At 32.9% G+C, this 25,167-nt stretch overlaps 3 protein-coding genes across 4 annotated transcripts; 1 reads left to right on the top strand and 2 right to left on the bottom strand.

Moving 5' to 3' along the window:
* Window positions 1-2,118, top strand: LOC11437817 (cytochrome P450 710A1). The gene has a single exon (XM_003593900.4). It carries the CDS (start codon window positions 320-322, stop codon window positions 1,865-1,867), a length of 1,548 nt encoding a protein of 515 aa, XP_003593948.2. The 5' UTR covers window positions 1-319; the 3' UTR covers window positions 1,868-2,118.
* A 2,522-nt stretch (window positions 2,119-4,640) lies between these two features.
* Window positions 4,641-11,485, bottom strand: LOC11441857 (phospho-N-acetylmuramoyl-pentapeptide-transferase homolog). Of its 2 annotated transcripts, XR_003009516.2 has the most exons (9): window positions 10,925-11,485; window positions 10,729-10,800; window positions 9,924-10,141; window positions 9,009-9,459; window positions 8,732-8,796; window positions 7,531-7,718; window positions 6,914-7,122; window positions 6,302-6,379; window positions 5,156-5,273 (listed from the first exon to the last, which is right to left on the bottom strand). XR_003009516.2 is itself a non-coding variant. In XM_003593898.4 (8 exons), exons 1-8 carry the CDS (start codon window positions 11,180-11,182, stop codon window positions 5,091-5,093), a joined length of 1,644 nt encoding a protein of 547 aa, XP_003593946.2. In that variant the 5' UTR covers window positions 11,183-11,479; the 3' UTR covers window positions 4,641-5,090. The 2 variants fall into 2 exon arrangements, 1 of the variants encoding a protein (XP_003593946.2); XM_003593898.4 differs by lacking the exon at window positions 6,302-6,379 and having other exon boundaries at window positions 4,641-5,273; window positions 10,925-11,479.
* Window positions 11,486-12,660: 1,175 nt separating this feature from the next.
* LOC11441312 (la-related protein 6A) lies at window positions 12,661-17,391 on the bottom strand. Its single transcript, XM_003593897.4, has 11 exons — window positions 16,959-17,391; window positions 16,602-16,683; window positions 15,507-15,601; window positions 15,341-15,412; window positions 15,187-15,266; window positions 14,993-15,077; window positions 14,158-14,205; window positions 14,001-14,069; window positions 13,783-13,920; window positions 13,218-13,311; window positions 12,661-13,122 (listed from the first exon to the last, which is right to left on the bottom strand). The coding sequence occupies exons 1-11, from the start codon at window positions 17,286-17,288 to the stop codon at window positions 12,995-12,997; spliced, it is 1,221 nt and encodes a 406-aa protein (XP_003593945.1). The 5' UTR covers window positions 17,289-17,391; the 3' UTR covers window positions 12,661-12,994.
* Window positions 17,392-25,167: the final 7,776 nt, after the last annotated feature.

The raw sequence follows: 25,167 nt of genomic DNA, 5'->3' as shown, positions 1-25,167 counted from the left end.
GGCCTGCCTTGACCTAGCTGGATTTTAACCCCATCAGGCCACCACCACCTCTTCTTCTCCCCAATCCTCACCGTCTTCTCGATTAGCTTGGCTACTACAACATCTAAAGTTCTGCCTCTACCACCTCTGAAAACTCATATTTGACTTGTCAATAATCAAGTTCAAGTTCTACACCCACACACAGTCATCAATTTTGACCTTAAAGTTTTCCCACCTATTTTATTCTATCCTCGCATTACATATCACAACAACACAACACTTGTTTTGTTTAGTTTTTAAGTTCAACAATCCCTTCACTCTCCTTATCAAAAAACCAAACATGAATGCTCCTCTATTATTATCCTCTTTCTCTTTCAACCAATTAATCCCATACCTAATATGCTTCATCCTTTTCCTTCTCCTCATTGAACAGATCTCATACCTCAACAAAAAACGTTCAATCCCAGGCCCATCTTTGGTTCTCCCCTTCATAGGAAACGCTATCTCATTAGTTCGTGACCCAACCAAATTTTGGGAAGTTCAATCCACCTTATCCAAATCAGCAGGTTTTTCAGCTAACTACATCATTGGACTCTTTATAGTCTTCATTAGAGACACTGAACTCTCTCATAAAGTCTTCTCCAATGTAAAGCCCAACGCTTTCCATCTTGTGGGCCATCCTTTTGGTAAGAAACTCTTTGGTGAACACAATCTTATCTACATGATGGGCCAAGAACACAAGAATCTCCGCCGTCGAATCGCGCCCAATTTCACTCCTAAGGCTCTTTCTACATACACCGAGCTACAGCAGATTATTATCCTCAAACATCTTAAATCATGGCTTCACAAATCCCATGCTCAAGCCCATGAGTCTTTTCCAATCCGTGTACTTACTCGTGATATGAATTTGGAAACGTCTCAGACAGTTTTTGTGGGCCCTTATTTGGGCCTCAAAGCCCGAGAGAGATTTGAACATGATTACTTTCTCTTCAATGTTGGTCTCATGAAGCTTCCGTTTGACTTTCCGGGAACTGCGTTCCGTAACGCGAGACTCGCCGTTGACCGACTCGCCGGAACCCTAGGGGGTTGCACGGCGGCAAGTAAGGAGAAGATGGAGAAAGGTGAAGAGCCTTCGTGTCTCATTGATTTCTGGATGCAGGATACTTTAAGAGAGATTGAAGAATCGAAGCTGAACGGAGTAACAGTGCCACCGTTCTCCACCAACGCTGAAATCGGTGGTTATCTCTTCGATTTCCTCTTCGCAGCACAAGACGCGTCGACTTCGTCGCTTCTTTGGGCGGTGACATTGCTGGATTCGCATCCAGAGGTTCTCGCCAGAGTGAGAGAAGAAGTCGCCGGAATCTGGTCGCCGGAGTCGAATACACTGATAACATCGGAGCAGTTAAGGGAGATGAAGTACACGCAAGCGGTGGCGCGTGAGGTTATTCGTTACCGACCACCAGCGACTTTGGTGCCGCATGTTGCGGCAGAGCCGTTTCCGTTGACGGAATCTTACACGATTCCCAAAGGTGCAATAGTTTTTCCGTCAGCATTCGAGTCATCTTTTCAGGGTTTTACTGAACCGGACCGGTTCGACCCAGACCGGTTTTCAGAAGAAAGACAAGAGGATCAAATATTTAAAAGAAACTTTCTAGCATTTGGAGCTGGGCCCCACCAATGTGTGGGCCAGAGGTACGCTTTGAATCATCTTGTGCTTTTCATTGCTATGTTCACATCGTTGATTGATTTCAAGAGAGATAGAACGGACGGTTGTGATGAGATCGTGTATGTGCCTACCATTTGTCCTAAAGATGATTGTAGGGTTTTTCTGTCTAAGCGTTGCACAAGGTATCCTTCATTGCCTGGGGTTGAGGAGCTTGTGAAATGACCAGAATGCCCTTGTTTGTTGCATGTTACCACCATGTTTATTGATTAATTTTGTATTTTAAATTTTTATGTCTTGACTTTGAAATTATTATTTTCGACTATTTGGTGGGTTTGAATTTGAAATGTTGTAGGCGGTCTTGTAAAAGTTCTGTGTATTTGATTTGAATGTGAGAGGTCATTGAATTGGACAGTGGGTGGATATTGGTGTTTATTGACATTCAAATAAAATGAAAAAGACTCCAAATTGATTTAGATGGCACTTTTCAGCTTTTGGGATGTTTTTATATCATTCTAAAAGGTGTTTTTCTTTATGAGAAGGACAATTTATTTAGATACAAATGTGTGATTGGCTTAGTGGGTAAACCGATTAGATTAGGAAAATGGTATTTGGACATATGATTAAGACGTTAATTATAGTATATCTCTTTTAAAATAGATTACCACATATGCATCATCAATAATAGAATTTGTAAAAGTAGCTAACTGCTAACATGTCAAAAGCTAAACGACGGATATGGTATTGGGGGGAAATGGATTCTACCTCGAGGGGCTTTCAATTCAATATAAAAAAAATTAGGATAAAACAAAATTTAAATCTTAGTGGCGTAATACATAAAGAAAACGATTATGAAATGTTGCACAGAAAATTAAGTGAAACTAGCAATAAACTCAAACTCGTGCCATGCGAGATTGCGCCGTAGGTTCCGCGTATGTAGTAAACATGTGTTCCATTCACACTACATTAAACTATACAAAATTTCTATCATGTGCAAAGAGAGAAGAAGGGTGGCAACTACGACACCATCATCTTCAAATTTTAGATCAAATAATTAATTCACTGTCTTAGCGTCTTGTACAAGGATTTTTTTTTTGGATCTATATGGTTGGATGAGGTGGAATGCCATCTTCTCATTCAGCTAGCTGCTCTTGCTATGGCAGTTGGATTTCATGAAGGGTTTGGAGGACCATTTTTTCCTGCTGTATTGGTTCTTAACAAAATTATAGTTCAACTTCCTGCTGAACATCCTCTGACCGGTAGCACTCCTTTTCATGAAGTTCTTGGACACACCCTGCCTTAGGTCATTGCCGGTAGTTCATGTGCTTTGCATTATTTTGAATTTATTTTTGTTTTTTCATGGTATTGAATAACTTTTGGTCTTATACGATTTTGATGGACACAATATTATTTTAGTTTTTGTCTTGTCCCTTACCTCCGGTTTATCCTGTCCCTGAAACAATTTTAAAAATCAAACACTGTACAGTTGGAGTTGTACAATCCTATCATGCACTTTAATTTTTAGTAAATCAATCGCACCCAAAGAACTAGTTTTTCAATCTTACTTACATAAAAGACCATTTTAAAACTAAAAATACTAAGGGCCTGTTTGATGCGCGTGATGTGATAGTGGCATGATATGATAAGAAGTGGGATAAAGATATGATATAAGAGTGACAAGATATACACTTATTATGTGTTTGGTGCACATATGATATAAAAGATGATGACATGATTTTATCATATCATATGTTTGGTGTACACTTGTTTTGTTATTGATGATAAAGATACAGAATCATAATTTAACATTTTTACCAAAATTAAATTAAAAGGAATAGAACAAATCTTGTGGGTATTTCAATTAACGTGATTTTTTTTCCTTTCAATCGTAATATGGATTGAAAGGAACAAACAGTATTTGTATCGATTGAAAAATTTGAATTTGTTGATAAAAAAAAGGTCATGATGATGAGCGATTGAAAAAAACTGTATGATTATATCAATCAAAATGGTAGTGAAGAAGCAAAAGAGAAAGGAAAGCTAAAAAATTTATATCTACATAGAAGAAGAAGGTACACGAGAGATGAGGAGGCTGGATTGGGAATCGAAGGAGGTAAAGAAAATAATAATCGCGTCTGGTGGTAAGCATATGCTATAAGGTTTCTAACCCAACAAAAACTAAGGATTAGAATTACAAAGCGTGAATAGGATAAGATTAGTAATAGGTTTAATTTATCATATCTTATTGGTGCATCAAACCATGGATTTAAATTGGATAGGATAATTTTATCATATCCTGTCTCCTATCATGCGCACCAAACAAACCGTAAAAGGACTAATTTAATATAAACGTTAAACTTAAAACTTGATAATGCATTTGGCCTGAAAATAAATAAACCAAGTTCAACAAATAATTCTGACATTCATTAATTTCGCACTTGTCATGTATGTGACGTTAAAAGCAAGACATCACCAAAGTAATCGTAATTACTACCTTTCACCTTTTATATAAAACTTTTTTCGTGATTTTTTTGGGTTCTTTTTTATACTCCCTCCGTCTCTTTTTACATGAGTAGTTTACAAAAATCACAGGTATTAAGAAAAGTTGTTGAAGTAATAAAGATATCAAAATAAGTATAGTATTAATAAGGGGTATATATGACTAAATATTTAGACTCAATTTTGGCTCTTACATAAGTGAAACCAAACATACACTAAATATTTTCGTTAAAAAAAAAAAGAAAATAAAATGAAGCATTTTGAATACTATAAAACTTTGTAAATATATTCCATATATGATGATATTATATATAAAAAAATTAGCTTAAACATACTTTTTTAGCATGTACATATTTATGTTATTTGGATTTCCTGAATTTTTCATGCTAGTTTCTAAACATGTCTACAACAAATCATGCGGAAATACAAAACTCTAGTACATTTTTTTTGAGCCATCCTATGTGTTGCAAATATTATACCGCAACGGTGATGAGAAACATAATATTTTCAACATTTAGAAGGTATACTTCTTTTTTTTTTTTTATAGAGGAGGGCCAAATGCCCTAAAGTAACTTCTAAACAAACACAAAGCATTCCTCCAAGACCACGCTAAAGTCAAAATTTTATCCCACCAATGTCCAAAAGTGTACTTTTAATTAAGGTGACATTTAGTACGGTGAACTTAAACTATTGAACCATTATGGTGAAGTTAAAAAATAAATAAATTCAATGGTCAAGATTTAATATGTTTCTTGTCAATGTACTTGGGTTCTCAATGGTTATTTTTTAACTTTGTCATGATGGTCCAATCTTCTTAAGTTCACTAGGTGAAAATGGGTGTGTAAAACAAACCCTCTTGTATTGGTTGGTGTTCTAGACCAACATAACGAGGATATATGCTGCTATTAAATCAGGTAAGAATGAGAAGTTTCACGTGACTCGGAAGTTATTATGCTGAAATAAGACCAACATATCCGCCAAGCAAAGCCAATACAGATGAAATCAGATATGCAGCTAGTACAATATTTGGTTCCCTGAACCTGCTCAAATGGAGGCAGCGATAAAAAAGTGGCACTCTCAAAAAGTGCCAACTTCCTCCCAGAAAACCCCTTGTTATCTTCAAGTACAATACCTGAAACAGAAAACAAAGCAAGCTATTAAAATTTGGAATTATCTTCCTGAAAATGACAACGGATAATATCTTTTAATTCTGGTTTCTAGCCGCAGAACAAGTACACTCTGTTACTCGTAATACTCACATACACTACTACAAGGTAAAGGTGTACTTGCTAAGAGCCATTAGGTATCGAAGGATAGATTAGAGCAAAAAAAGAGCAGACATTAAAGTTTAAATAAATGGCAAGTCACTTCTAAAAAAAAAATGGCAGGTCATGGTCATTTTATACACAAAATAGATGGATTTGAACCTAATGTTCAAACACCAACCAATAACCATCCATTAGCAATGGATAGGGATGTCAATAGGGCAGGGATACTTTCCGTTCCCCACCCCCGTGCCTCAATCTGTTCCCTGCCACGGGGGATTATTTTTCCCATCCCCGTCCCCACATATCCCATCAAATCCCTCCACCACACAATATAGATGAGACGTTGAGAGCGGTGAAGGAGATGATGTGAGAGGTAGAGCATTGAGAGCTGTTAAGAGTTCAAAGATTGTCAATTCTGATCTCTCTTTCTAACTTTATATATATATATATATATATATATATATATATATATATATATATATATATTTTAAATCATATGAAAATACCAAAAACCAAGATATAAAATTAAAACTATGCTTAAAGTGTATTATAGTATTTTGGTCGGAGTCGGGGGCACTTCCCCGATCCCCGTCCCTGAAGTGCTCACGTGGGAGCATTCCACCCCATCCCTGTGGGGGAAAATTCCTCGACTTTGGATCCCCAAACGGGGTAAAACCGGGGAGTCCACACTGACAAGTCCCAATTGACATCCCTATCGATGGATAAGAATCCTCTCGATTTCTCAATAGAAATGGAGAGTAAATTACTAATGTTTTGAGTGTATAAATACACAATGCATGTCACCTTTTCTAGAACTTAGTTTTATATACCAAACCTTGGGTAACTCAGCCCTTAATTTCTTTTGAAAAATAGAGAGGGTCCTACTCCTTACCAAGGTACCGGCAGGTAGCACACGTATAATTTGATCACCCAATTACAGTACCTATTTGGTACTACCCCAGTATGCCATCTGATATGGAAAAAAATAGTACAAATTAATTTGAACTGCGACCGGTAAATTAAAACATACTCCATATAATTGTTTTTGGAAATGATATCATACTTAGGCCATGTGCACTGCGGAAAAAAAGGAGAAACAGATTAAATTTGAACTTCTAAAACTGACAGGTCCATCTAGTAAAATCCCTCACCAACCACCACTCTATTGTATATGAATATTACTGTCTGCTCCTTCTCACACTACCAATAACCTATGTAAATTAGAGAACACCAATTAAATTTGGACTCAAAGTAGTGTTTCAATATTGAAATGCCCATCGTTCCTTCATAATTTTGCAGTCTCATGGAGCAAGCTAGAGTCATATCATATCACATGCATTCGTCGTAATGTGGTTAATAAAGCCGATTTGAAAAGAAAAAAAAAGGAATGCCATTGAGTACATTTCTCAAATGGACACTATAGAACATTTATCTCGTGAAATAAAAAGGAAAGTAAAAATCAGATAACATAAATATATGGAAGTATTACAAGCATGGAACAAACCTGAAGAATAACTAATGACGACTCAACTATGAAAATTCCAGAGGAAATTAGTAGCGGGAAGAACATTCCAGTACATGCAGCCATTGCAGTTAATGCACCACCAAGGGCTAAAGATCCTGTCTTACCCATAAAAACAGATGCTTTGTATCTGTTGTGTAGAAGAAATCCAACACAAGATCCCGCCATTGAAGCTCCAAATATAGCAAGCTCTGATTAGAAATAATTACAAATCAATCACAAAAGTATCAAAAACAAACTTCATGCTATAATTAATAATTCATTATCTATACTCTACTAGTACTAAAAATTGACCATTTTCATGAATTAAGGTCTCAAGAGGACCAATTTTATTAATTCATATACTCTCATCCCTATTGCATTATCATGTTCAAGTGCAAGGCTTCAAGACAACAACATGATAGCTAAAATTACATTATTTATACTATATTCTCTTTTTTAGGTTGAACATGGAACTGGAATAATTGAAAAAGTAATATCTGCCCTGAAGATACTATATTTTTAGGTTGAACATGGAACTGGAATAATTGAAAAAGTAATATCTGCCCTGAAGATACTATATTTCAAGTCTATGGATGACTTAAAAAAATGATACTAACCAGAACATATTGGAAGTACAGCTATTGACATTCCAATAAAAGCCAATGCAGCAGTGCCTCCAGCGAGTCCATCAAGAGAATCTGCTAATTTAACACCATGTCCCATGGAAACAAAACAACATGAGGTCAAGAGTTGGTAATATCGTCCCAAATACACAAGGCCTAGTGGTAGTGGGAGTAATGTCTTCCTGCATGTAAGTAAAGAAGAGAGGGGAAGTAAGAGGAATAAATTATTCGTTGCCTAATTAATAGAAATGACTATAGTAAGGATGAATAAGTGCTCAATACAAGATGGAAATGCAAATGATAAAAGTAAAAATGGAACCCTGGCCGAGAGGAAGACTCCTAATTCCACAATATCCCCTATTCTGGTAATCCCCTTTTCAAAATTCTCCTCCCTCTCAATGCATGCACATGCAACATTTTCCTTCATTCCCTCTTTTCCACGTCACCATTGGGTTAGCCCCTTCCCTACTTCTTTCCAGGTTTCCCTTCCCTTCTTCTGGCACCACTTGTTACTGATAGGACCCGGGATGAGAAAGGTAACTCACAGTTAGCACATAAGTTCTCTAGACCCATAATATGGAGAGTCAAGAGTGCACGTTAAGAGAAATAGAGAAGGTCCAGGGGCCTATAAAAGTAAATAGACAATATGTTTCATTTATGGGCATCGTCATCTGTATTTTACAATTAACAGGAATTGTACATTAAAAATGTTCTAACAAGACTACAACGTTTCAGTTTTCCATGTGATTTTATAAAGACATTTTTCTAGTAGTCATATGTCAAGCAGGGTAGGGCATGTGTTAAGGGATTGGGGTGCATCCAAAGTCCAAAAAGATTCTTATAAACTGCATAAAGATAATTTTTCTATCCTCTTCTAGAATTTCAAAGCAAAATACCCCTACTTAAAATTTTCCTATTACATTCCTAACATTAAGTAGAATTTTCAGAACGATCAATGGCTGCTGTAAGGTTAGTACTTAATGTTGCCGACAAGAAAGATTAAAACTAGTCTAGTGTGTTTAACTGAAAGCAGAAAAAAATCTTCATATAATTTATTTTTCATTATTTGTAAGACTCAAACACAAATGGGGCAAAATGTCATATTTACAACTGCCAATAAAGTGTTTTTCATGAGAACAGATATGTTAGTTACCATCAGAAAAATGTTGATCAGATTAGTAACAAGAAGGTATACATGCCATAAGGTGAAGATATACTGGTGATGTCCAACCAAAACGAAAAGCACCCTCCAACAGCTACCTGTGTAGTATCAAAATGCAGATTTATCAAAAAGAAATGGATGTAAACAATCTTAATCTAAGATATACTGGGGGTGGAGCAATACTATCTACGAGTACGAGTGATCAAGATAGAACTTTTTTAGGGGTCAAAAGAACAATGGTTCAATTAGCTAGCACACTGAAGCTCCAAAAAATAATGCTTCAAATTGTAACATAAAATAGAATAATCACCTCCGAGAAAACTTCTACCAATGCCGGTAAACCTCTCCAATGATTCTTGGTGAGGTTTAATATGTCACTAAGTAAACCGACTGCTGCAAATGCAATTGTTACACCAGATGCCCCAGACACTTCTATAGATGAGGTATCGGCGATAACATTAGCAACAATTATACCAATAGGTACAAAAAATAAACCACCCAACGTGGGTGTCCTCCTTTTCAAGTGATGTCTAAGAGGCCATTGTTGCTTGATAACATGGATAGCTTTAAAATGACGAAAAATTGGGACAAAAACATAGCCAGCAAAAGAAACCAAAATGGCTGATATGAGAAATGGACGGGTCAGGTAAAAAGGTGATAACGGCAGTCTAACAATTTTCCACACACACCAATCTACATATAAAAGTAGCACTGTCATGCCGATTATAAGCCCCATAGTGATGAAAATGCCAAGTTTGATGCTGAAAATAATTAAAACGTGAATTGGGTTAACGTGACGTCGCAGAAATAGAAATACAATCGATATATTAAAAATAACTCAACTCAAGTAATAGCTGACATAAAAGTAAATCACGCACCATCCCTTAAGATGCATTTCAAGATCCAACATAAAATTAATGAAATCTCAATTCATTTAGGTCACTTACACTTTGATGTCTATTAATCTCCAAATTTTCATCTTTGTTGTGCTTTTTTGTAAATTTTCAGTGGCAGTACTATACATAAATGTAATACATGCGGCAGAACTCCCATTATTTTTAAAATAAATTCCTTAGAGGCAAAGCATGGTAAAATCACACCAAATTTCTATAAACCATATTAATGCTATAAAATACTATTAGTTTAGTTTTCCAATATATGAAATATTCCTTTGAAAAGGGTATAAAAAACAAAACCATTTCCACAAGTTTTTTAACATACTTGCCTATGTTTCTTGTGTCCCCTCCCAATGGTTACAAGCCGATGAGCAGCCACCGTTAAAGCGTCCTTATTTGATGCAGAAGCAGAAGCAGAAGGCAAATCAACATCATGCACTGGGGTAAGAAAGATGTCACCATCAAAGTCTTCGCCGTCACTGGATGAGGCGTATGACGTACTCTCTTCAGGACTCCAATCATCGAATATCGGAAAATGAAATGAATCCTGTAAAACATAACAAATGTCATAACACTGAATCAGCAATCAGCAATAGTATAGATAAATCAAAGCTCATGACAAGCAATGACTCGCTAGAGCCTTCAAGGTTTCGTCAAGTTAAATTGCAAATATAAACCCTGAAAATAAGTCAAATAATCCAAAGAACTTGTTTGCTAAATGCCTTTAAACTAAATTCTCAATACAGTTAAAAAGTAAAATGTCAACATTGATCATCCAATTAATTCATTTGACGCATTTAAATTTAAAATTGATATCCCTCAAAACTAAATATTTGCGAACAAGTTATTAATTCATAAATTGTTGAAGTAAGCCCTATATTCCAATTAACATAGATTGACTATTAAGATAGATCAATCAATATCAAAAGTAATTTAATGTTCATAAACAAATTTATAATGTTACTTAATCGTGAATACTTGATCATTAATGGAGAGATCTAACAATGAATGTTTTCTCCTAATGATCTATGAGATTAGAGTAGCTAATATTGATAGTATAATTATAAGTGAATGGTGAAGATATATAGATATATTTGTTGAAACCTAAGGCATCACTCATTTGATAAACCTTACATCATCGAAGGCACCGGTAGAAACATTTCGTCGAACACATGAGCTGTATTGTTGAATAACGGATGATTGTAACTGCAAAACATAGAAGAATAAAATAATTAAACAATGAATGAATAATAAAACACAATTCACGTTCACGCAAGATAATAACAAATCTATATAAAGAAAAATAACATTGAGATCGTAAGAAGAGTACCTTAACGATGGTACAATCCAAGCGAGAAGAGGAAGAATAAACGAGGGAAGAAGAAGAAGAAGAAGGGAGAGAGAGGCGATGAATACGAGAGAGACGGAGAGAGAGACTTCGGTGGTTGAGAAGACAAGAACGAGAAGTCATGGAGAGAGAGAGAGAGAAAGTAGATCTGAGGAGAGAATGAAGAAAACGGTTATGAAATGAAATATAGAATGTAATGGGCGCGAGTATATTCCATTCTGGAGAAAGGGAATTTTTCATTTTTTTATATATAGGATGGAGGGAAAGTGTCAAAAGACGGTAGTTGATTGCGACTTTATTTTTTGCTACTACTTTGATATCATCGCGTACCTGAAACCGTTTTTGCTGACGTGGACTCTTGGCACCAAACGTGCTTTCGATGCAAGCTAGTATTGCTGTTTCTATGACTAGCAGAACTTCTATGGTTACACTATGTTCTGTTCTTTTGAACACCTTGCCAAATCAATGGACATGTGTGATACACACGTTCCACGTGGACAATACCTTGTGTACTTGTGTGTTTTCTTTTCTTTCTCGTAGTTGTGTTTTGTTCCCATTTGCTACAAATACTGTGTGCTACAGTTCGCTAGTTGAATCTGGCATGACATAAACTGTTGCTGTTGCTTCTCTCTGTCGTTCAGCTTTTTATAATTGATTAAGTTAAATAAATTTGACATTATCTATAATCATGAAATTTTGTCATAAAAAACACAAGCCGCAAAGATTGAACTAATTTAAATCTAATACTCCCTCTGTCCCTTAATGGAAACTCTCATTGCAAATTTCACAAAGATTAAGAAAATGTAATTAAATAATATGTTCATTTGTGTGGAGATATTACTAAATTATCCTTGTAGTGTTTTCAAATTTGATTTTTTCATATTCTAAGGTAAATTAGTAGTATTAATTAGGGTTATGTTTGAAAAAAAATAATAAATGCATCTAGAAAATTGAAAGAGAGGTTATATTAAAAAATAATTTTTTTTCAATAAATGTTTACATATAGGGATGGAAGGAGTAATAAGTGACAAATAATTTAAGATACTCGAATATGCAAAAAGAAAGTAGATCTCAGGAAATGTATCCAAAAGTAGATGTAAGCCATGTGATTTTTTTTTTCTTTCTCCGAACAAAAAGCCGTATGATTGATATATTAAACTGAACTTACGGAGCATGCATTTAACAACAATATTTTCAACTCAACATTGTTTCCTAGTTCGGGTTTTCGAACGGCGGCAGTCAACAACAATATTTTCAATGAAGCCGAACAGAAAGGGATTTGGATCATCTACAACAATTTCTCTCATACTGTTTATTCTGCCAAAATCTAAGTCATTTATTCATTTTTTTTTTCTCTGGTTCTGTTATTTTGCTCATTTATGTCAATCAACCATTGGATGGAGAGGAGGCTGCACAAAGAAGGCAGGGGATGATCCAATTCCAACAAAAAGGGAACACGTAAAGAAAAAACAAACTTCACTACTTCATATTTAAATCCTCAAAATATGGCAAATAAAAAATATGTAAACCACTATTAAAATCTAATGATTTGAGATTTCATTGTCTACTATGGCCGTCTAACAAAACTACAAACTGGTAAACTTCCTTTCCCTTCATCACCAAGAAACGTTTTACTTAATGAAGAACTAAATTGCCTTGTTAATTTCATTGCTATGTGTAGTAAAATTCTACTTTGGAGACGAGTTAAGGTCCTGCAGTTTAAACAACGACGATGATAATGCCAACCATCATTTCAATCAATATCAAACAAGTGGATTTCACCCACTTCAACAGAAATATTGCTACATAGATTCATCGTATGGTGAGGACTACCAAAAAAAAAAGTTTCATATTTCCCAGCCTAATAATCTTAAAATGTTTTGAGCTCCACCAACACTACTTTTCACCAGAATGAGCCACAAAATTTAACAGTCCAACAAACCCTTAAACCCTGACTCAAGCAAACACACATAAGGACCCCCAATTTAAAATTGTCCATCACTTATACTAAAAATACAGTCAAATACAGTCCATTATCTGGCATCAATCTTGCTAATTCGATGCAGGAACAGGAGGGCGACCTCTTCCGATAGCAAAACCCCGTGTTCCATCAGGCATTTTTGGTCCAGGAGGTGGTTTTGATGGCTCGGTAGTTCGAATAGATGATGTACCTCCATGGCCTGGAACAATGCAGCAAGTTATTAGAATGAAAAGGGATTCAAATAATAATAGCATTATCAAATGACACCCCGAATATATATGGATAAGAAGATACCCATTCCATTTGTAGCACGGTATTTTTGCTTTCTTGATCTTCCTTGTTTAGAGTTCCTCTGCCCACCTTTATCCTTTGACACATGCTCCCCATCCTGTAATGACAGGTAAGCAACAAAGACAAATGTAAGCTGGCTGAATAATCTGAACCTGTTTTAGCACCTGTTTGTGAGAGATTTTTTCCAACGCATAATTGAAAATAATGGATTTCAATGCACTTATTCCCAAAGTAACACATGTGTTGCTTCCACCATATATTGATTATGCAGGCTTTAGAATCACAAATAAACAGGTGAATACTGGTTTTGCCTAAAATCATGAGCAAAAACTCATAGACCGGACTTCAAGATCTAGATCGGATAACAAAAAGTTGCACAAAAGACATGATTCTGAAGCTACGACAGACAAGGAATCATGATATATGTCACAATACATATCCAAACTTGGAATTTTTGCTTTTCATAACAAGGCGAGCAGTAATTATTGATATTCTACAAAACACAACTAATTTGCTCTAATGCTCCATAAATCCAAACTGTCGCATGAAAAACAAATGAAATACACACCTCTACCACAGGCATATCTTCACGATGCTCATGTGAGCCATGATTCTCCTCGTCTCCAGTTTTCTCAGATACATGGCTAGAGCCATTCTTCTCAGAATTAGATCCCTTCAAAGGTTGTTTTTTTTGTACATACTTCACCTGAAGCATAAAATGACCATCAACATCCAACTACTATCAATCTATCAAACGAGAAAAGAGAAAAGATAACGGCAACTAACCGCCATCCGACTGAGGAATTTAACTCGCATGCCATTTCTCCAGTCTTCTTCATTATTTAACATTGCCACCTAAATCAGCATTGTCACCACAGACTAAGCAAACAATCCAGATATAAAGGCCTAATGATAATATGAAAACATATAAACTGATACTCACAGCTTTCTCAGCACCCTCAATAGTCTCATATTCCACAAGAGCATGCAACTACAGAGAGGTAAAACATAATGGTGTGAAAACAACATTTGATATGGAGATAAAGGCATCAACGGCAAAGAAGAATATAACATGTAGGATCCAAAACAAGATAGATATCGTATATCTATAGACGAGCATTTTAAACGTAGACCAGAAAAGCTAACAAGTTAACCCAAGGATAGTATCTCTTTAACGTGAGTCATCTCATGGCAAATTTAAACATTCCACAGTACTACTAATGTTCCCGCAGATGACATCACCAACAAAAAGTAATATATAAAATTATTGTATAACAAAATTGAGGTGGAAGGTGATGAGACGATTGAGACCTATATGCAGCATAATTTTTATTTCACACCCAATCAAACACACAAATGGTTATCGAACTGAAACAGAAAAAAGAGTACATAAATGTGAAGTAAAAACTAGTTACTTTAGAACATAATTATTTACAAAGTGGCCATTTACTTAGTTTAGGGCTGGAACTAGAAATTGATTAACTTTGTTTCATTCGCCCTATAAAATTGAGTCAATGCAACAAGAAGTTTCATTCACCCCTTGTCCATGGGTAAACGAGGGGTAGACAATCTTTTAAAGAAGAGTAGACTTTAGAGATCCATTAAATAGTTAATGAACATCATCTGAGAAAGCAACTTTTGACTTGGCACCCTAACTGTAGATTCATTGATGTGGATTCAAATCCTCAAAATGGAATTTCTAGTAGAAGCAGCAATACAATGAAAAATTAAGAGCGCTACCTATTATGGTTAGTTATTAACAAAAGTTAGTTCTATACCTTGCTACCAATAAACTTGTCTTGCTTGATATGTTTAGCAGAGGCTGCAGTAGAACGCGGGTCATTTATGGTTAACTTTTTTATACTGCATATTAGAAGATAATGTCACATGATTAGAAATTTAGAGAAAACAACTATAACATCTTAGTTACACGAGACAGGGAAAAATTGATGAGTTAAGGAAGACATCTTACTTTCCAGCTATTTGGAATATTTGCCGAATGTTCTCCCTTGAATGGTCCTCCGGCAAATTCTCTGCCAAAACAGTATATAACTAGAGACCAAGAATAAGACTCGGTATAACACATAAGAGATTAAAATAAGTACCATGTTCCTTTAAGAAAATACCTTATGATCTTTAACTTCATTGAAACGAAGTGGATTGAGCCGCTTAACCCTTTTCCCATCACCACTAACAACCTACAGTTCCCAAGAGAGGAATTTTTCTTTAGGACTAGAAGTAGAGGGTTGCAATGCATTACATGTTAACAGAACAAGGAAGTAAGAATCATACAAGCAGTGAAGATTCCTTCAGTGCAGCAGCAATAAATAAATGGTCTCTAGTGAGCCTCTTCATTTTCCTAAAAGAAGCAATCGCTGGTATAGGAACTGCATGAACAGAATTACTATGAATTACATGATAGGATAAATAAAATAACAATACATAAACAAAGCTATGGAGAAAAGACAACAATAACTATAAAAATAAAAAATAGGAATGACAGCATAGATGCTTCATTCTAGTCAAAAAGCAAACAAGAAACAACTTGTCCATATGATGCATGCAGAAATATGTATTTGTGCATTACTTAGATATTGCTTTCAATGCTTTAAAATTGATTAAATAACAATTATCATTCTGCCAAAATTTCATCTAGGTTTTCATATAATTAAGTAACTGTTGAATATTATTCTAGAAAAAGAACTACATAGTTATTATAACTTTATTGTAATGATACTATCATTGCTTATATTATAAATGGTTTAGTCTATATCACGAAAGCATGCTACACCATCGAAGCACCCGTTCATTTAAAATCACTAATCAGCTTTCCTATCATGAACTTTAACAGAATTTGTGAAAAAAATTGCAAATTGCAAATGGAACTAAGCCCAATAGCATTGATAAATATGCTCTCTTTCTCTATCATCTTTCAAAAAGCAGACGAATGAACATCCATTATCCCCCCCATAAGTGTAACTGAGTAACTCATACATCAGATAATAATAATTGCACACATGTAATTTGTCACTAGAAATGAATATACACAATAACCATGCTGACAATGCAACTTTGTTATCAGTACTTCACAACTACATTCATATAAGCAAAACTTAAAAGTCCAGGAACCTAGAAAGAGGAATATCTAATCCAACATTTACCTTCAATTAAGATCTACTAAAAAATACAACATGACCCAAATTATTCCCCATTTCATACCCAGCAAATTCTACTCAGCAATTAAAAAATTTATGTTATACTTTGATAAAAACTCCGAAATGAACATTTCTACAACAGTAACCCAATAACAGCACAATGCACAATAAATTCAGGCAATACACTTTCATATCAAAGTATAGGAATACACCAAAAAAACTTATCACTTACCAAACCCTTCCTTGTTCCGTTTGACCAGACTCAGCATATACTTATCAGTGGGCAGATTTTCATCACTGAAATAATACTCCACCTTCAAAATTCAACACAAACAGTTTACTAACTTATCTCAACAGTAATAACTTAGGACAAAATTACAAGCATCGAAAATAACCAAACATAAACCCTAGAAATGTGAAAAACACAAAATTATTAGGTTTTTAAGCAAACCTATCAAAATACGGTTTCAATTTCAAAAAGCTTAATTTAATTCAACAATCATTTTCTCTCAATTTTTTCAACTCATTCGATCAATTCAATTTCACAAGACAGTATCAACAAAAGCCAATTACAGTTACTAGGGTTTACCTGCTTAATTATCTTTAGCTTGAGATCATCCAATGAAACAACGGTTTCAGCCACATGATCGGGTTCCTGACCATCATCACGCTGATCAAGCTCGTGCTCGTTCTCATGATCGAAATCATGATCAATTTCAATTTCACGTTCATGATCATGCTCTTCATCAGAAATCAGAGCATGAATTTCAGGCTCAGCAACATCATCAACGTCAATAGCTGGATCGGGAGTCATGATGATAACAGAATCACCGAGCGGAGGAGACGAGGCGGTGGAATCGCCGCCGGCGGTTGGAGCGGTGGCGGTGGCTGGAAGGAGAACATGTTCGCCGGTTTCCATTGAGGAGAGAGAATGGTCAATTGTGTCTCTCTCTCTCTCTCTAGAAATTTCACCACGCTCTTTCTTTTCTGTTCTTTCTCTCTCCGCAGTCTTTCGGTTTCTCAGATCGCGTCATTTTATAGTGAAACTTGTCTATGTTTCGCTTCGGTCGCGTACACGCTTCCGAAAATAATCAACGGATTTTTCCTTCTTTTGGAATATTTTTTACCTCGTTTATTTTTTTCCAAATTAAATTCTTTTAATTTTCTTTACTTTTTTACTATTTTGCATAAAGACAATTTAATCAAGTTTGAAGAATTGTTGAAACTGGATTTGAATTTATTTTTTTGAGAGAGAAACTGGATTTGAATATTCTACTGCACATATTTTATTTTTTTGGAATTTTGTTCAAACCGTTCAAATATAACTGCTTCAGGATAATTAATTATTAAATCCTAAATTTAAATATTTGATTGTTCTAGAGTTTAATTAGAATGTTACGTCATTATGATATTATTTTATGGCAAATTCTATGGTACACTCAAAGATATAGTGTATTGGTACACCAAATCATTAAATTAATAGTTAAATGTGTTATTTTTTGAAGAGAAAAATTGTTTTATATCACCTATAATTATAATAATTAAATCTTATTTATCAAAAACATCGACGAAATAAAATTTTATTTTTCTGAATTTTTAGTACTCGTAATAGAGAATTTTGATTATTTTTTACAATAATATGTAAAAAAGAAAATTAGTATGATTTTTATAAACAATGAAATGATGTTTTTTTCTTATGAAATGATATTTTCTAAAATATAAATATCAACAAATAGCTTTTTATTTCATAAAAATTATAGTTAATTTATAAATTTTTGAATTAAGAGTACCGGCACACCTTAATTTACGGATTTACCGTAGAAGTTCCCTTATTTTATACATATATGTAAATATGTGTTGTCATGTCAATTAAATATAACAATTCATATGTTTTTATTTTAATTGGCAACGTATACTAACTTAATCGTTTTTCTATTTAAACTTTTAATATATTCATGCTCTTTTTGAATTAAATAGCAATAACTTTTGTTTTAAGAAAATGGTATTTTTTTTTTTGTGTCAACCTTCGGGTTCTTAGGAAAAATAGGTCACGATAATTTATAATTTGATCAAAAGATAAATAAAATATGATCAATAATGATTCCATCCGAAAATTGAAGAGATAATTGTTTTAGAATATGCATTTTTATTTTTTTTATGTTTATACCATTTAATTTAATCACACAGTAAAAGCTTACGTTAAATATCATTATACTGTATTTATCAATGAATTAATTTTCTTAGCCTTTCCCTTTTTTTTTTTTTTTTTTTTTATAAAGATCAATTTAGTTGATCGTATTGTTTGAAAAAATAATAAGCTTTCCATGATAAGGATCACTTTATTTGATCATATCGTTTGATAAAACACAAGCACAAACACACATGAGTGATGAGAGAAAAATATTGTTTAAGAGGTTTTTTTTAATAATTTTTGTATAACCATTTTTGGAACAATAGTTTTTTCTTAAAAAAATTAGAACAATTGTTATTTTTGTTTTCTTTTCTAGATATATGGTATGTTTGATCTACTAGAAGATAAATGATAAGATAAGACAACTCTATTGTGCAATGTTTGATTTGTAAAACTGTTTCAATGACAAGATAAATTAGAGGCAAAAGACAGAACATTTTATCCCACGTACAAGTTGTATAAAATATTAAAATAATCCTTTGTCTATAAAAAAATCGTATAAAATCATATATTATTCAATATCATAAAAAGTTTGAGTCATATATTATTATGTCTTGTTTTATTCTGTTTTATCTTGTTATATTCAGTTTAGCTTAGCAAATCAAATGTACCCTTAAAACATAATGTGACTATGAAAGAAAATTGTCTTATAAATAATTCCAAAATAGTTATATAAATATATATATATATATATTTTTTTAAAGGAAGCATTGTCTAAGAGGTAAGGACAAAGAAAGAGATAATTTTAGTGAAAATAAAAAAGTTGATAAAATAATTATAGAAAGATATAATAAATATTAAATAGATAAAAGATATGATTCGATATGATGAATAAATAGAGTGTGTATTATAAGTTTTACCGTTTGTATTGTGGATTTTTTGTTTATGTTTTTGAAAATAAATAAATATTTTCATCAAAAAAGAAAACAAACAAATATCTTATAAAAACATAAATACTAATTTTTTATTTTTTTTACGAAAACAAAACGATATTCATTCAAGTTAAAAACATAAAACGGTAAAATACCTACAAGTAATATGATAAAATTTAAACCACTAGATTACTCATGTTTCAGGATCTGTAACATTGACGTCCAAATCATTGATTGAATATTTGATTGACTGAAGCTGATCTTTCATTATGAACCAGACGAACACCGTAACAAGATGCAAAATCAAACGTCGCACAAGACGACGAACACACAACACCACACTCAGACCATGAAATCACGAAAAAGATAAAAAGAAAAAACTTTATATGTGTGAAAATCACTTATTTAGATCGAAAGAAATGAGGAAAAATGTGCAGAGGGGTGATTCTATGTCAAAAAATGACCTAAAATCACCCCTCTTTAATGATTGAAAAAGAAGGGCAACTTAGAGAGAAGCTAAAGTTTCTCTCATTAAATAACCAGGGTATGGAAAAAGAAAAAAAAAAGTCTTGTGAGAAATCATATTTAAATCAATCTTAATTACATGTTATAATCAATCTTGATGACATGATCATGTTATTTATCTCAGATGTGACTTATATTACATAAGATATATGTGAACTATGATTTATGTGTAAAATGTAACTTCTCTAAAATATGATTATTTGAAATATGATTTCTTTTTAGGGAATTTGAAATATGATTTATGTGAAGTGTGGCTTGTGTAAAATGTAATTTATGTGAAACGTGGCTTGCGTAAAATGTCTTTTATGTGAAATGTAATTTATGTGATACATCTGAAATATGATTTTCATGAATACCAAACATATATATGATGATTATCTTCTCAAAGAGTGTAAGGAACAAAAAGATTGAAAGAGGGGAGTTTTGAGGAGTTTATTTTTCTTCATGAAACAAATTTTTTCTAAATGGAACTAAGCATTATGTTGGAGGGTTTGGATAAAAAAAATTAAATTCAATAAAAAAAAAATCAATCTATAAAAACACTCATTTAAAAACGGTTGAAGATTTCTATCTACTCCACTAACCTCAAATTCCTCCCCTCAAACCCCAAAACACCCTTAGATAATTTTCCATTATTTTAAATCATAAATACATCTAATTCAAAACAAAAAAAAAACACAATATGTCTATATTCATCTTTGACAATCATGATTCGATGTCTAATAAGTGTTCATTGTCATGGTCAGAGAAAATATTATTTTAGTTATTAATTTACGTAAGAAATTATTCTTTTAAGTCAAAGTGATGCACCCATTTAAATAAAATTAAGACTAAATTCTAGAAATTCTCATAACAAAATTTAAACTAAAGAAACAAAGCCTCAACTATATCCAAAACAAATTATCTTTTCCTGGTTGACGGGTACAATAAATGATTGTTTGGGTCAAGGTAGAAAAATTTAGTTTCGAATGAATTGATTCTATCTATACATAAGTAAAACATAAATAGATAATTCTTATACGTAAATAACCTCTTTTATATAAGTTGAACCAAACCATATAATAAATCTCAATTTTTAAGAATGAAACATAAAAGGAAAACTAACGACTTGCACAACTTATATTTGATTAGAGAAATCCTTACAAAACATCTTGCAACTTTTAGAGGTATATCATTTAATTGTTACCTTAGATTTGTTGATAAATTTAACTATTTCAATGATTTCATTTAATCGTATATTTATAATATATCGATATTGACAAATTCATATATTTCAATATAATAATCAATCGTAAAACATCGCCAATAATTCATACACTTTATCAATAGTTCATATTTTTTTTAAAGGATTCTTCATTGATCTTCATCTTCAACCTAGGGATAAAACTCATACCTAGAAAACCATCACACGCCAACACATCTCCCTTCTCTCTTATCTCACATCTATCCCAAATCAAAACAAACCAAAATAAAAAACCTGAAATCTAAAATCGAAGAGGGAAAATGGGCAGCATCAAAGAGGTTCATGTCTCATGATTAGCATAAACCAAAATCTGAATATGAAATCATAGTTTTTGATTTGTGAGAAGATGAAGATGAAATCCAAATCCGAATCTGGTTGTCTGATGAAGATGAAATCTAAATCCGAATCTAGTTGTCTGATGAAGATGAAATCCAAATCATTGTTTTCAGGCTGAATTTCCTTTGTGTTTAAGGTAAGGGGCGGGCTATCTGTTTTTGTTTATTCATGCTGTTTGTTTTGGTTTGGTTTTGGGGGTTAACCTCTAGGGCGGAGGATAGTTGTTGTATTGTTTTTCTTGTTTGGTTTTGGCTGTCCTAGGACCTCACCCAGGCAGTTTGTTTCTTTGGTTTACGTTATTACTTAGGCTTAATTGCAACCCAAATCTTCGAATTCCTCTCTCTCTACAAATTTGTCTTCATCAAATTTTCCTCCTCTTTGTTTTGAAACGATGATGTTGGTATGATAAAGGAGGAAGTGAATCTATTTAAAGAAAAGAGATGAAAGAGTTTTGGAGTTGAAGATAAATTAGGTATTTTAATTTTATAGATGATGAATCTTTGGAAAATATGAACTATAATTGGTTGGAAAGAAGAGATGAATAAAATGTTAGTAATTCTGAATTTCTATTTAGAGCAGATATTTTTTTTTGTTAAATCTAAACATTTTATATTTAATTGGTTTAAATGGATTTTTGAATAAAGAAATATTAATATGATGACATGTACAATTGTTTTTTTAGATATGATTTGCCACATAAATATTTTTTTTGGCCATATCACGAAAAAAATTGGACAAATCCGTATTTTTGGGGCAAAATTAGAGTTAGGATCAAAAGTACAAAATAATTGATAGTATATAGACAACTTTGTTCGATTTTAAAAAAAACAACCAATTACATGAGTTTGTTAAAATACGAGGATAATAAGTGCAAATAAGTCTAAACAAGGGACCATTATGTGGTTGGATCATCAATAAGACTGAACATATGTTGCCAAAAGAATGTTTTACCGTCTATGTACAACCACCTCTTCTCTATGTTGCACTATCACCACCTCCACTTGTCAATGATAAACCATCGCCAAGACCACCCTTGATCAACAAATTGATTTTGTGCAATTGTTAAAGTTGATGTACCTTCATTGGTTTGTTTTGCAAGATCTGAATATGTAACAATGTTTGTAAACCTCTCATTTGTTTTCAAATTGTTAAATAAATATTTATTTACCTTATAAAATGCGACTAGATTTTTTTTTCTTTGAAAATTATTGAATACATAAGAGACTTTACATTGATGGAATATTTAAATTTAATTAATCATTTGAGTTGTAAAATAAATGTTTTATCTCATTAACTAATTATGAATTTAATCTCCTTTTTTACTACTTTTCATTTTTGAAAATAGCCATCAATAATAAATTTCTAAAACAACTTGGACAGAAGTTCTTAAATATTAATTGAAAACTTTAGTAGTTAGAGTCAATTGTTTCTTAACAGAAGAAAACTCACATGCTTCACAAGTTTCAAAAGATATAAATTTAAATAAAGTAAATGACACATAGAGAATTAATAAAATGTTCATTTTAATTGCAATAGAGAATTAATAAAAAAAATCATTTTAATTGCAAAAAGCCAAATTTATCCCATACGCGTTTCAAGCAAATCATCCATCAAACATATTTTTTTTGGTATCTAAAATGGTAAATGTTATTAAATGAATGATAAAATACTTATCAAATAAAAAGAAGGAAACTACCAAACTAGAAAACTTGTTTTTTTTATCATAAGGTGTGTTTGGCAAAAATGAGTTATAAGCTAGCTGATAGTTGAAAAGTTAGCTTATAGTTGGTGGCTGATAGCTGAAAAGCTAACTTATTAAAATTAAAATGTTTGGTAAAATTAGTTGTTGAAATGATTGATAAATATAAAATGACATAAAAGTACATATTTGTTTATTTTTATTTCTTTATAAATCACATATATGATTTTTTTTCCTAATATATTTCTTTTTAATATTTCAACTTATTTTCATCTTCAAGATGATAAATGTGCTTTATGAACTCAATTGACATTTTTCACTCAATAAATTTTATTTTTTTAATATTTTAAAAAATGTGTGCTTTCCTTTTGGTTATCATTTGTGGTGGCAGCGTCCCCTTGCTTGTTTAGGGATTGGCTGATGTATGATGTATTTTTCGTTCATGTCTTTGTGGTTTGATTGGAACTATTTTGTAACCTTGTTTTGTCTCCTTTGACACTTCTTGTGCTAGGGAACAAAACTCTTTGTTAATATATCTCATTTTAACTTGTTCAAAAAAAAACTAAACTAGCTTCATAATTTATTTATTATTATATTATATTATAATTAAAATTAAATACTACATTAATTAAAAGCAATGTCATAAAGAAAAAGTTAACAACAAAATAGAAAAAAGTATATCGTGTGGGTAGGGTAGGTTGGTTGCAGTAAACTATAAAAACATGGGAACATGGGTAGTTTATTTTTCTTTTATAAAATATTAAAATTAATGTAATAAGGTTAAAATTGGAAAAAATTATAAAAAGCTATCAGCTATAAGCTAAAAAGCTACTTGAAATAGTTTTTCAAAAAACGTTATAAGCTCATGAGAAAAGCTTGTTACCAAACACATCACGTTTTCATCCAACTAGCTTATAAGCTAGTCCAACAAGCTATAAGCTAGCTTATTTGTGTTACCAAATACAGCCATAATTACGCTTAACTCAACAATATGATCTTTTTTCTCTCTCTATTCTCTCATTCTCAAACATAGGGATGGGAATAGGCCAGGCCGGCCTACAGGGGCCTACGGCCTGGCCTGTTTTGGCCTGGCCTGGCCTGGACTGTTTAGTAGATAGGCTTAGGCTTATGTTTTTTAGAAAGCCTGTTTAGTTAAATAGGCTAAGCTTAGGCTTTAAAAAAAGACTGTTAAGCCTAATAGGCCGGCCTATTAATACTTATTTATTAAAAATATTTTTTTTTTATATTAAAATAATTGCATATATTAAAAATATAAACATCTTTTTCTCTATCTACTAGTCCCTTAATAGGCTTTGTTGTTATAGGCTTTTATGTAAGCTTTAATCTAGTTGAAATTTACTTGTAGTGAAATAGGCTTTTAAGTAGGCTTTAAGACATGTTTAACCTATTTAGTAGGCCAAATGAACTATTTGATGACCTTAATGTGAAGTAGACCTGTAAGTAGGCTTTCAGGCCAGTCCAGGCTTTTAAATAGGCCAGGCCAGACCTAGAAAAACGGCCTATGATAGGCCATAGGCCAGACTCAGGCTTGTGATTTATTTCGTAGGCCAGGCTCAGGCCTATCAAAGCCTGGCCTGACCTGACCTATTCCCACCCCTACTCAAACCCTATAGTTCAGCCATTTCTTCTTCTTGTTTTTCCTTATATTCTAATTAAATAAGTGATTTCCACATATTTTCAGTTTTCTTTTGTTTGTTTTTGTGATTTCGTCGTGACTTTATTTTTCCCCGTCTTTGTGCGGTGTGTTTTTGATTTCCGATCTTAGTGCGGTGTTGATTTGATTCAGGTTGAAAGATTAACTTTGAGCAAGCGCAGATCTGATCAATGACTTTTGCGTCGTCAATGTTGCAGATCTGAAGACATGAGTATTCCGGAGACTTAAATATAGTCATATTTGTATGCATATGTACT

The sequence above is a fragment of the Medicago truncatula genome, chromosome 2 (assembly GCF_003473485.1).
Source record: "Medicago truncatula cultivar Jemalong A17 chromosome 2, MtrunA17r5.0-ANR, whole genome shotgun sequence".
NCBI lineage: Eukaryota > Viridiplantae > Streptophyta > Magnoliopsida > Fabales > Fabaceae > Medicago > Medicago truncatula.
Note: the sequence above shows the minus strand (reverse complement) of the source record. Positions and strands in the feature narration are given on the sequence as shown.

Bases quoted from the DNA above. Each gene is read 5' to 3' on its own strand.
- LOC11441312 (XM_003593897.4), bottom strand. From the start codon at position 17,288: ATGGAAACCGGCGAACATGTTCTCCTTCCAGCCACCGCCACCGCTCCA. The intron at 13,921-14,000 runs GTTAGTTGCCGT...TTTATGCTTCAG, and splicing joins AATTCCTCAGTCGGATGGCG to GTGAAGTATGTACAAAAAAA. The intron at 13,312-13,782 runs GTGTGTATTTCA...CTGTCATTACAG, and splicing joins AAGATATGCCTGTGGTAGAG to GATGGGGAGCATGTGTCAAA.
- LOC11437817 (XM_003593900.4), top strand. From the start codon at position 320: ATGAATGCTCCTCTATTATTATCCTCTTTCTCTTTCAACCAATTAATC.
- LOC11441857 (XM_003593898.4), bottom strand. From the start codon at position 11,182: ATGAAAAATTCCCTTTCTCCAGAATGGAATATACTCGCGCCCATTACA. The intron at 9,460-9,923 runs GCAAGTATGTTA...AATTATTTTCAG, and splicing joins AGGGGACACAAGAAACATAG to CATCAAACTTGGCATTTTCA. The intron at 7,719-8,731 runs GTATACCTTCTT...ACTTACATGCAG, and splicing joins ATATCTTCACCTTATGGCAT to GAAGACATTACTCCCACTAC.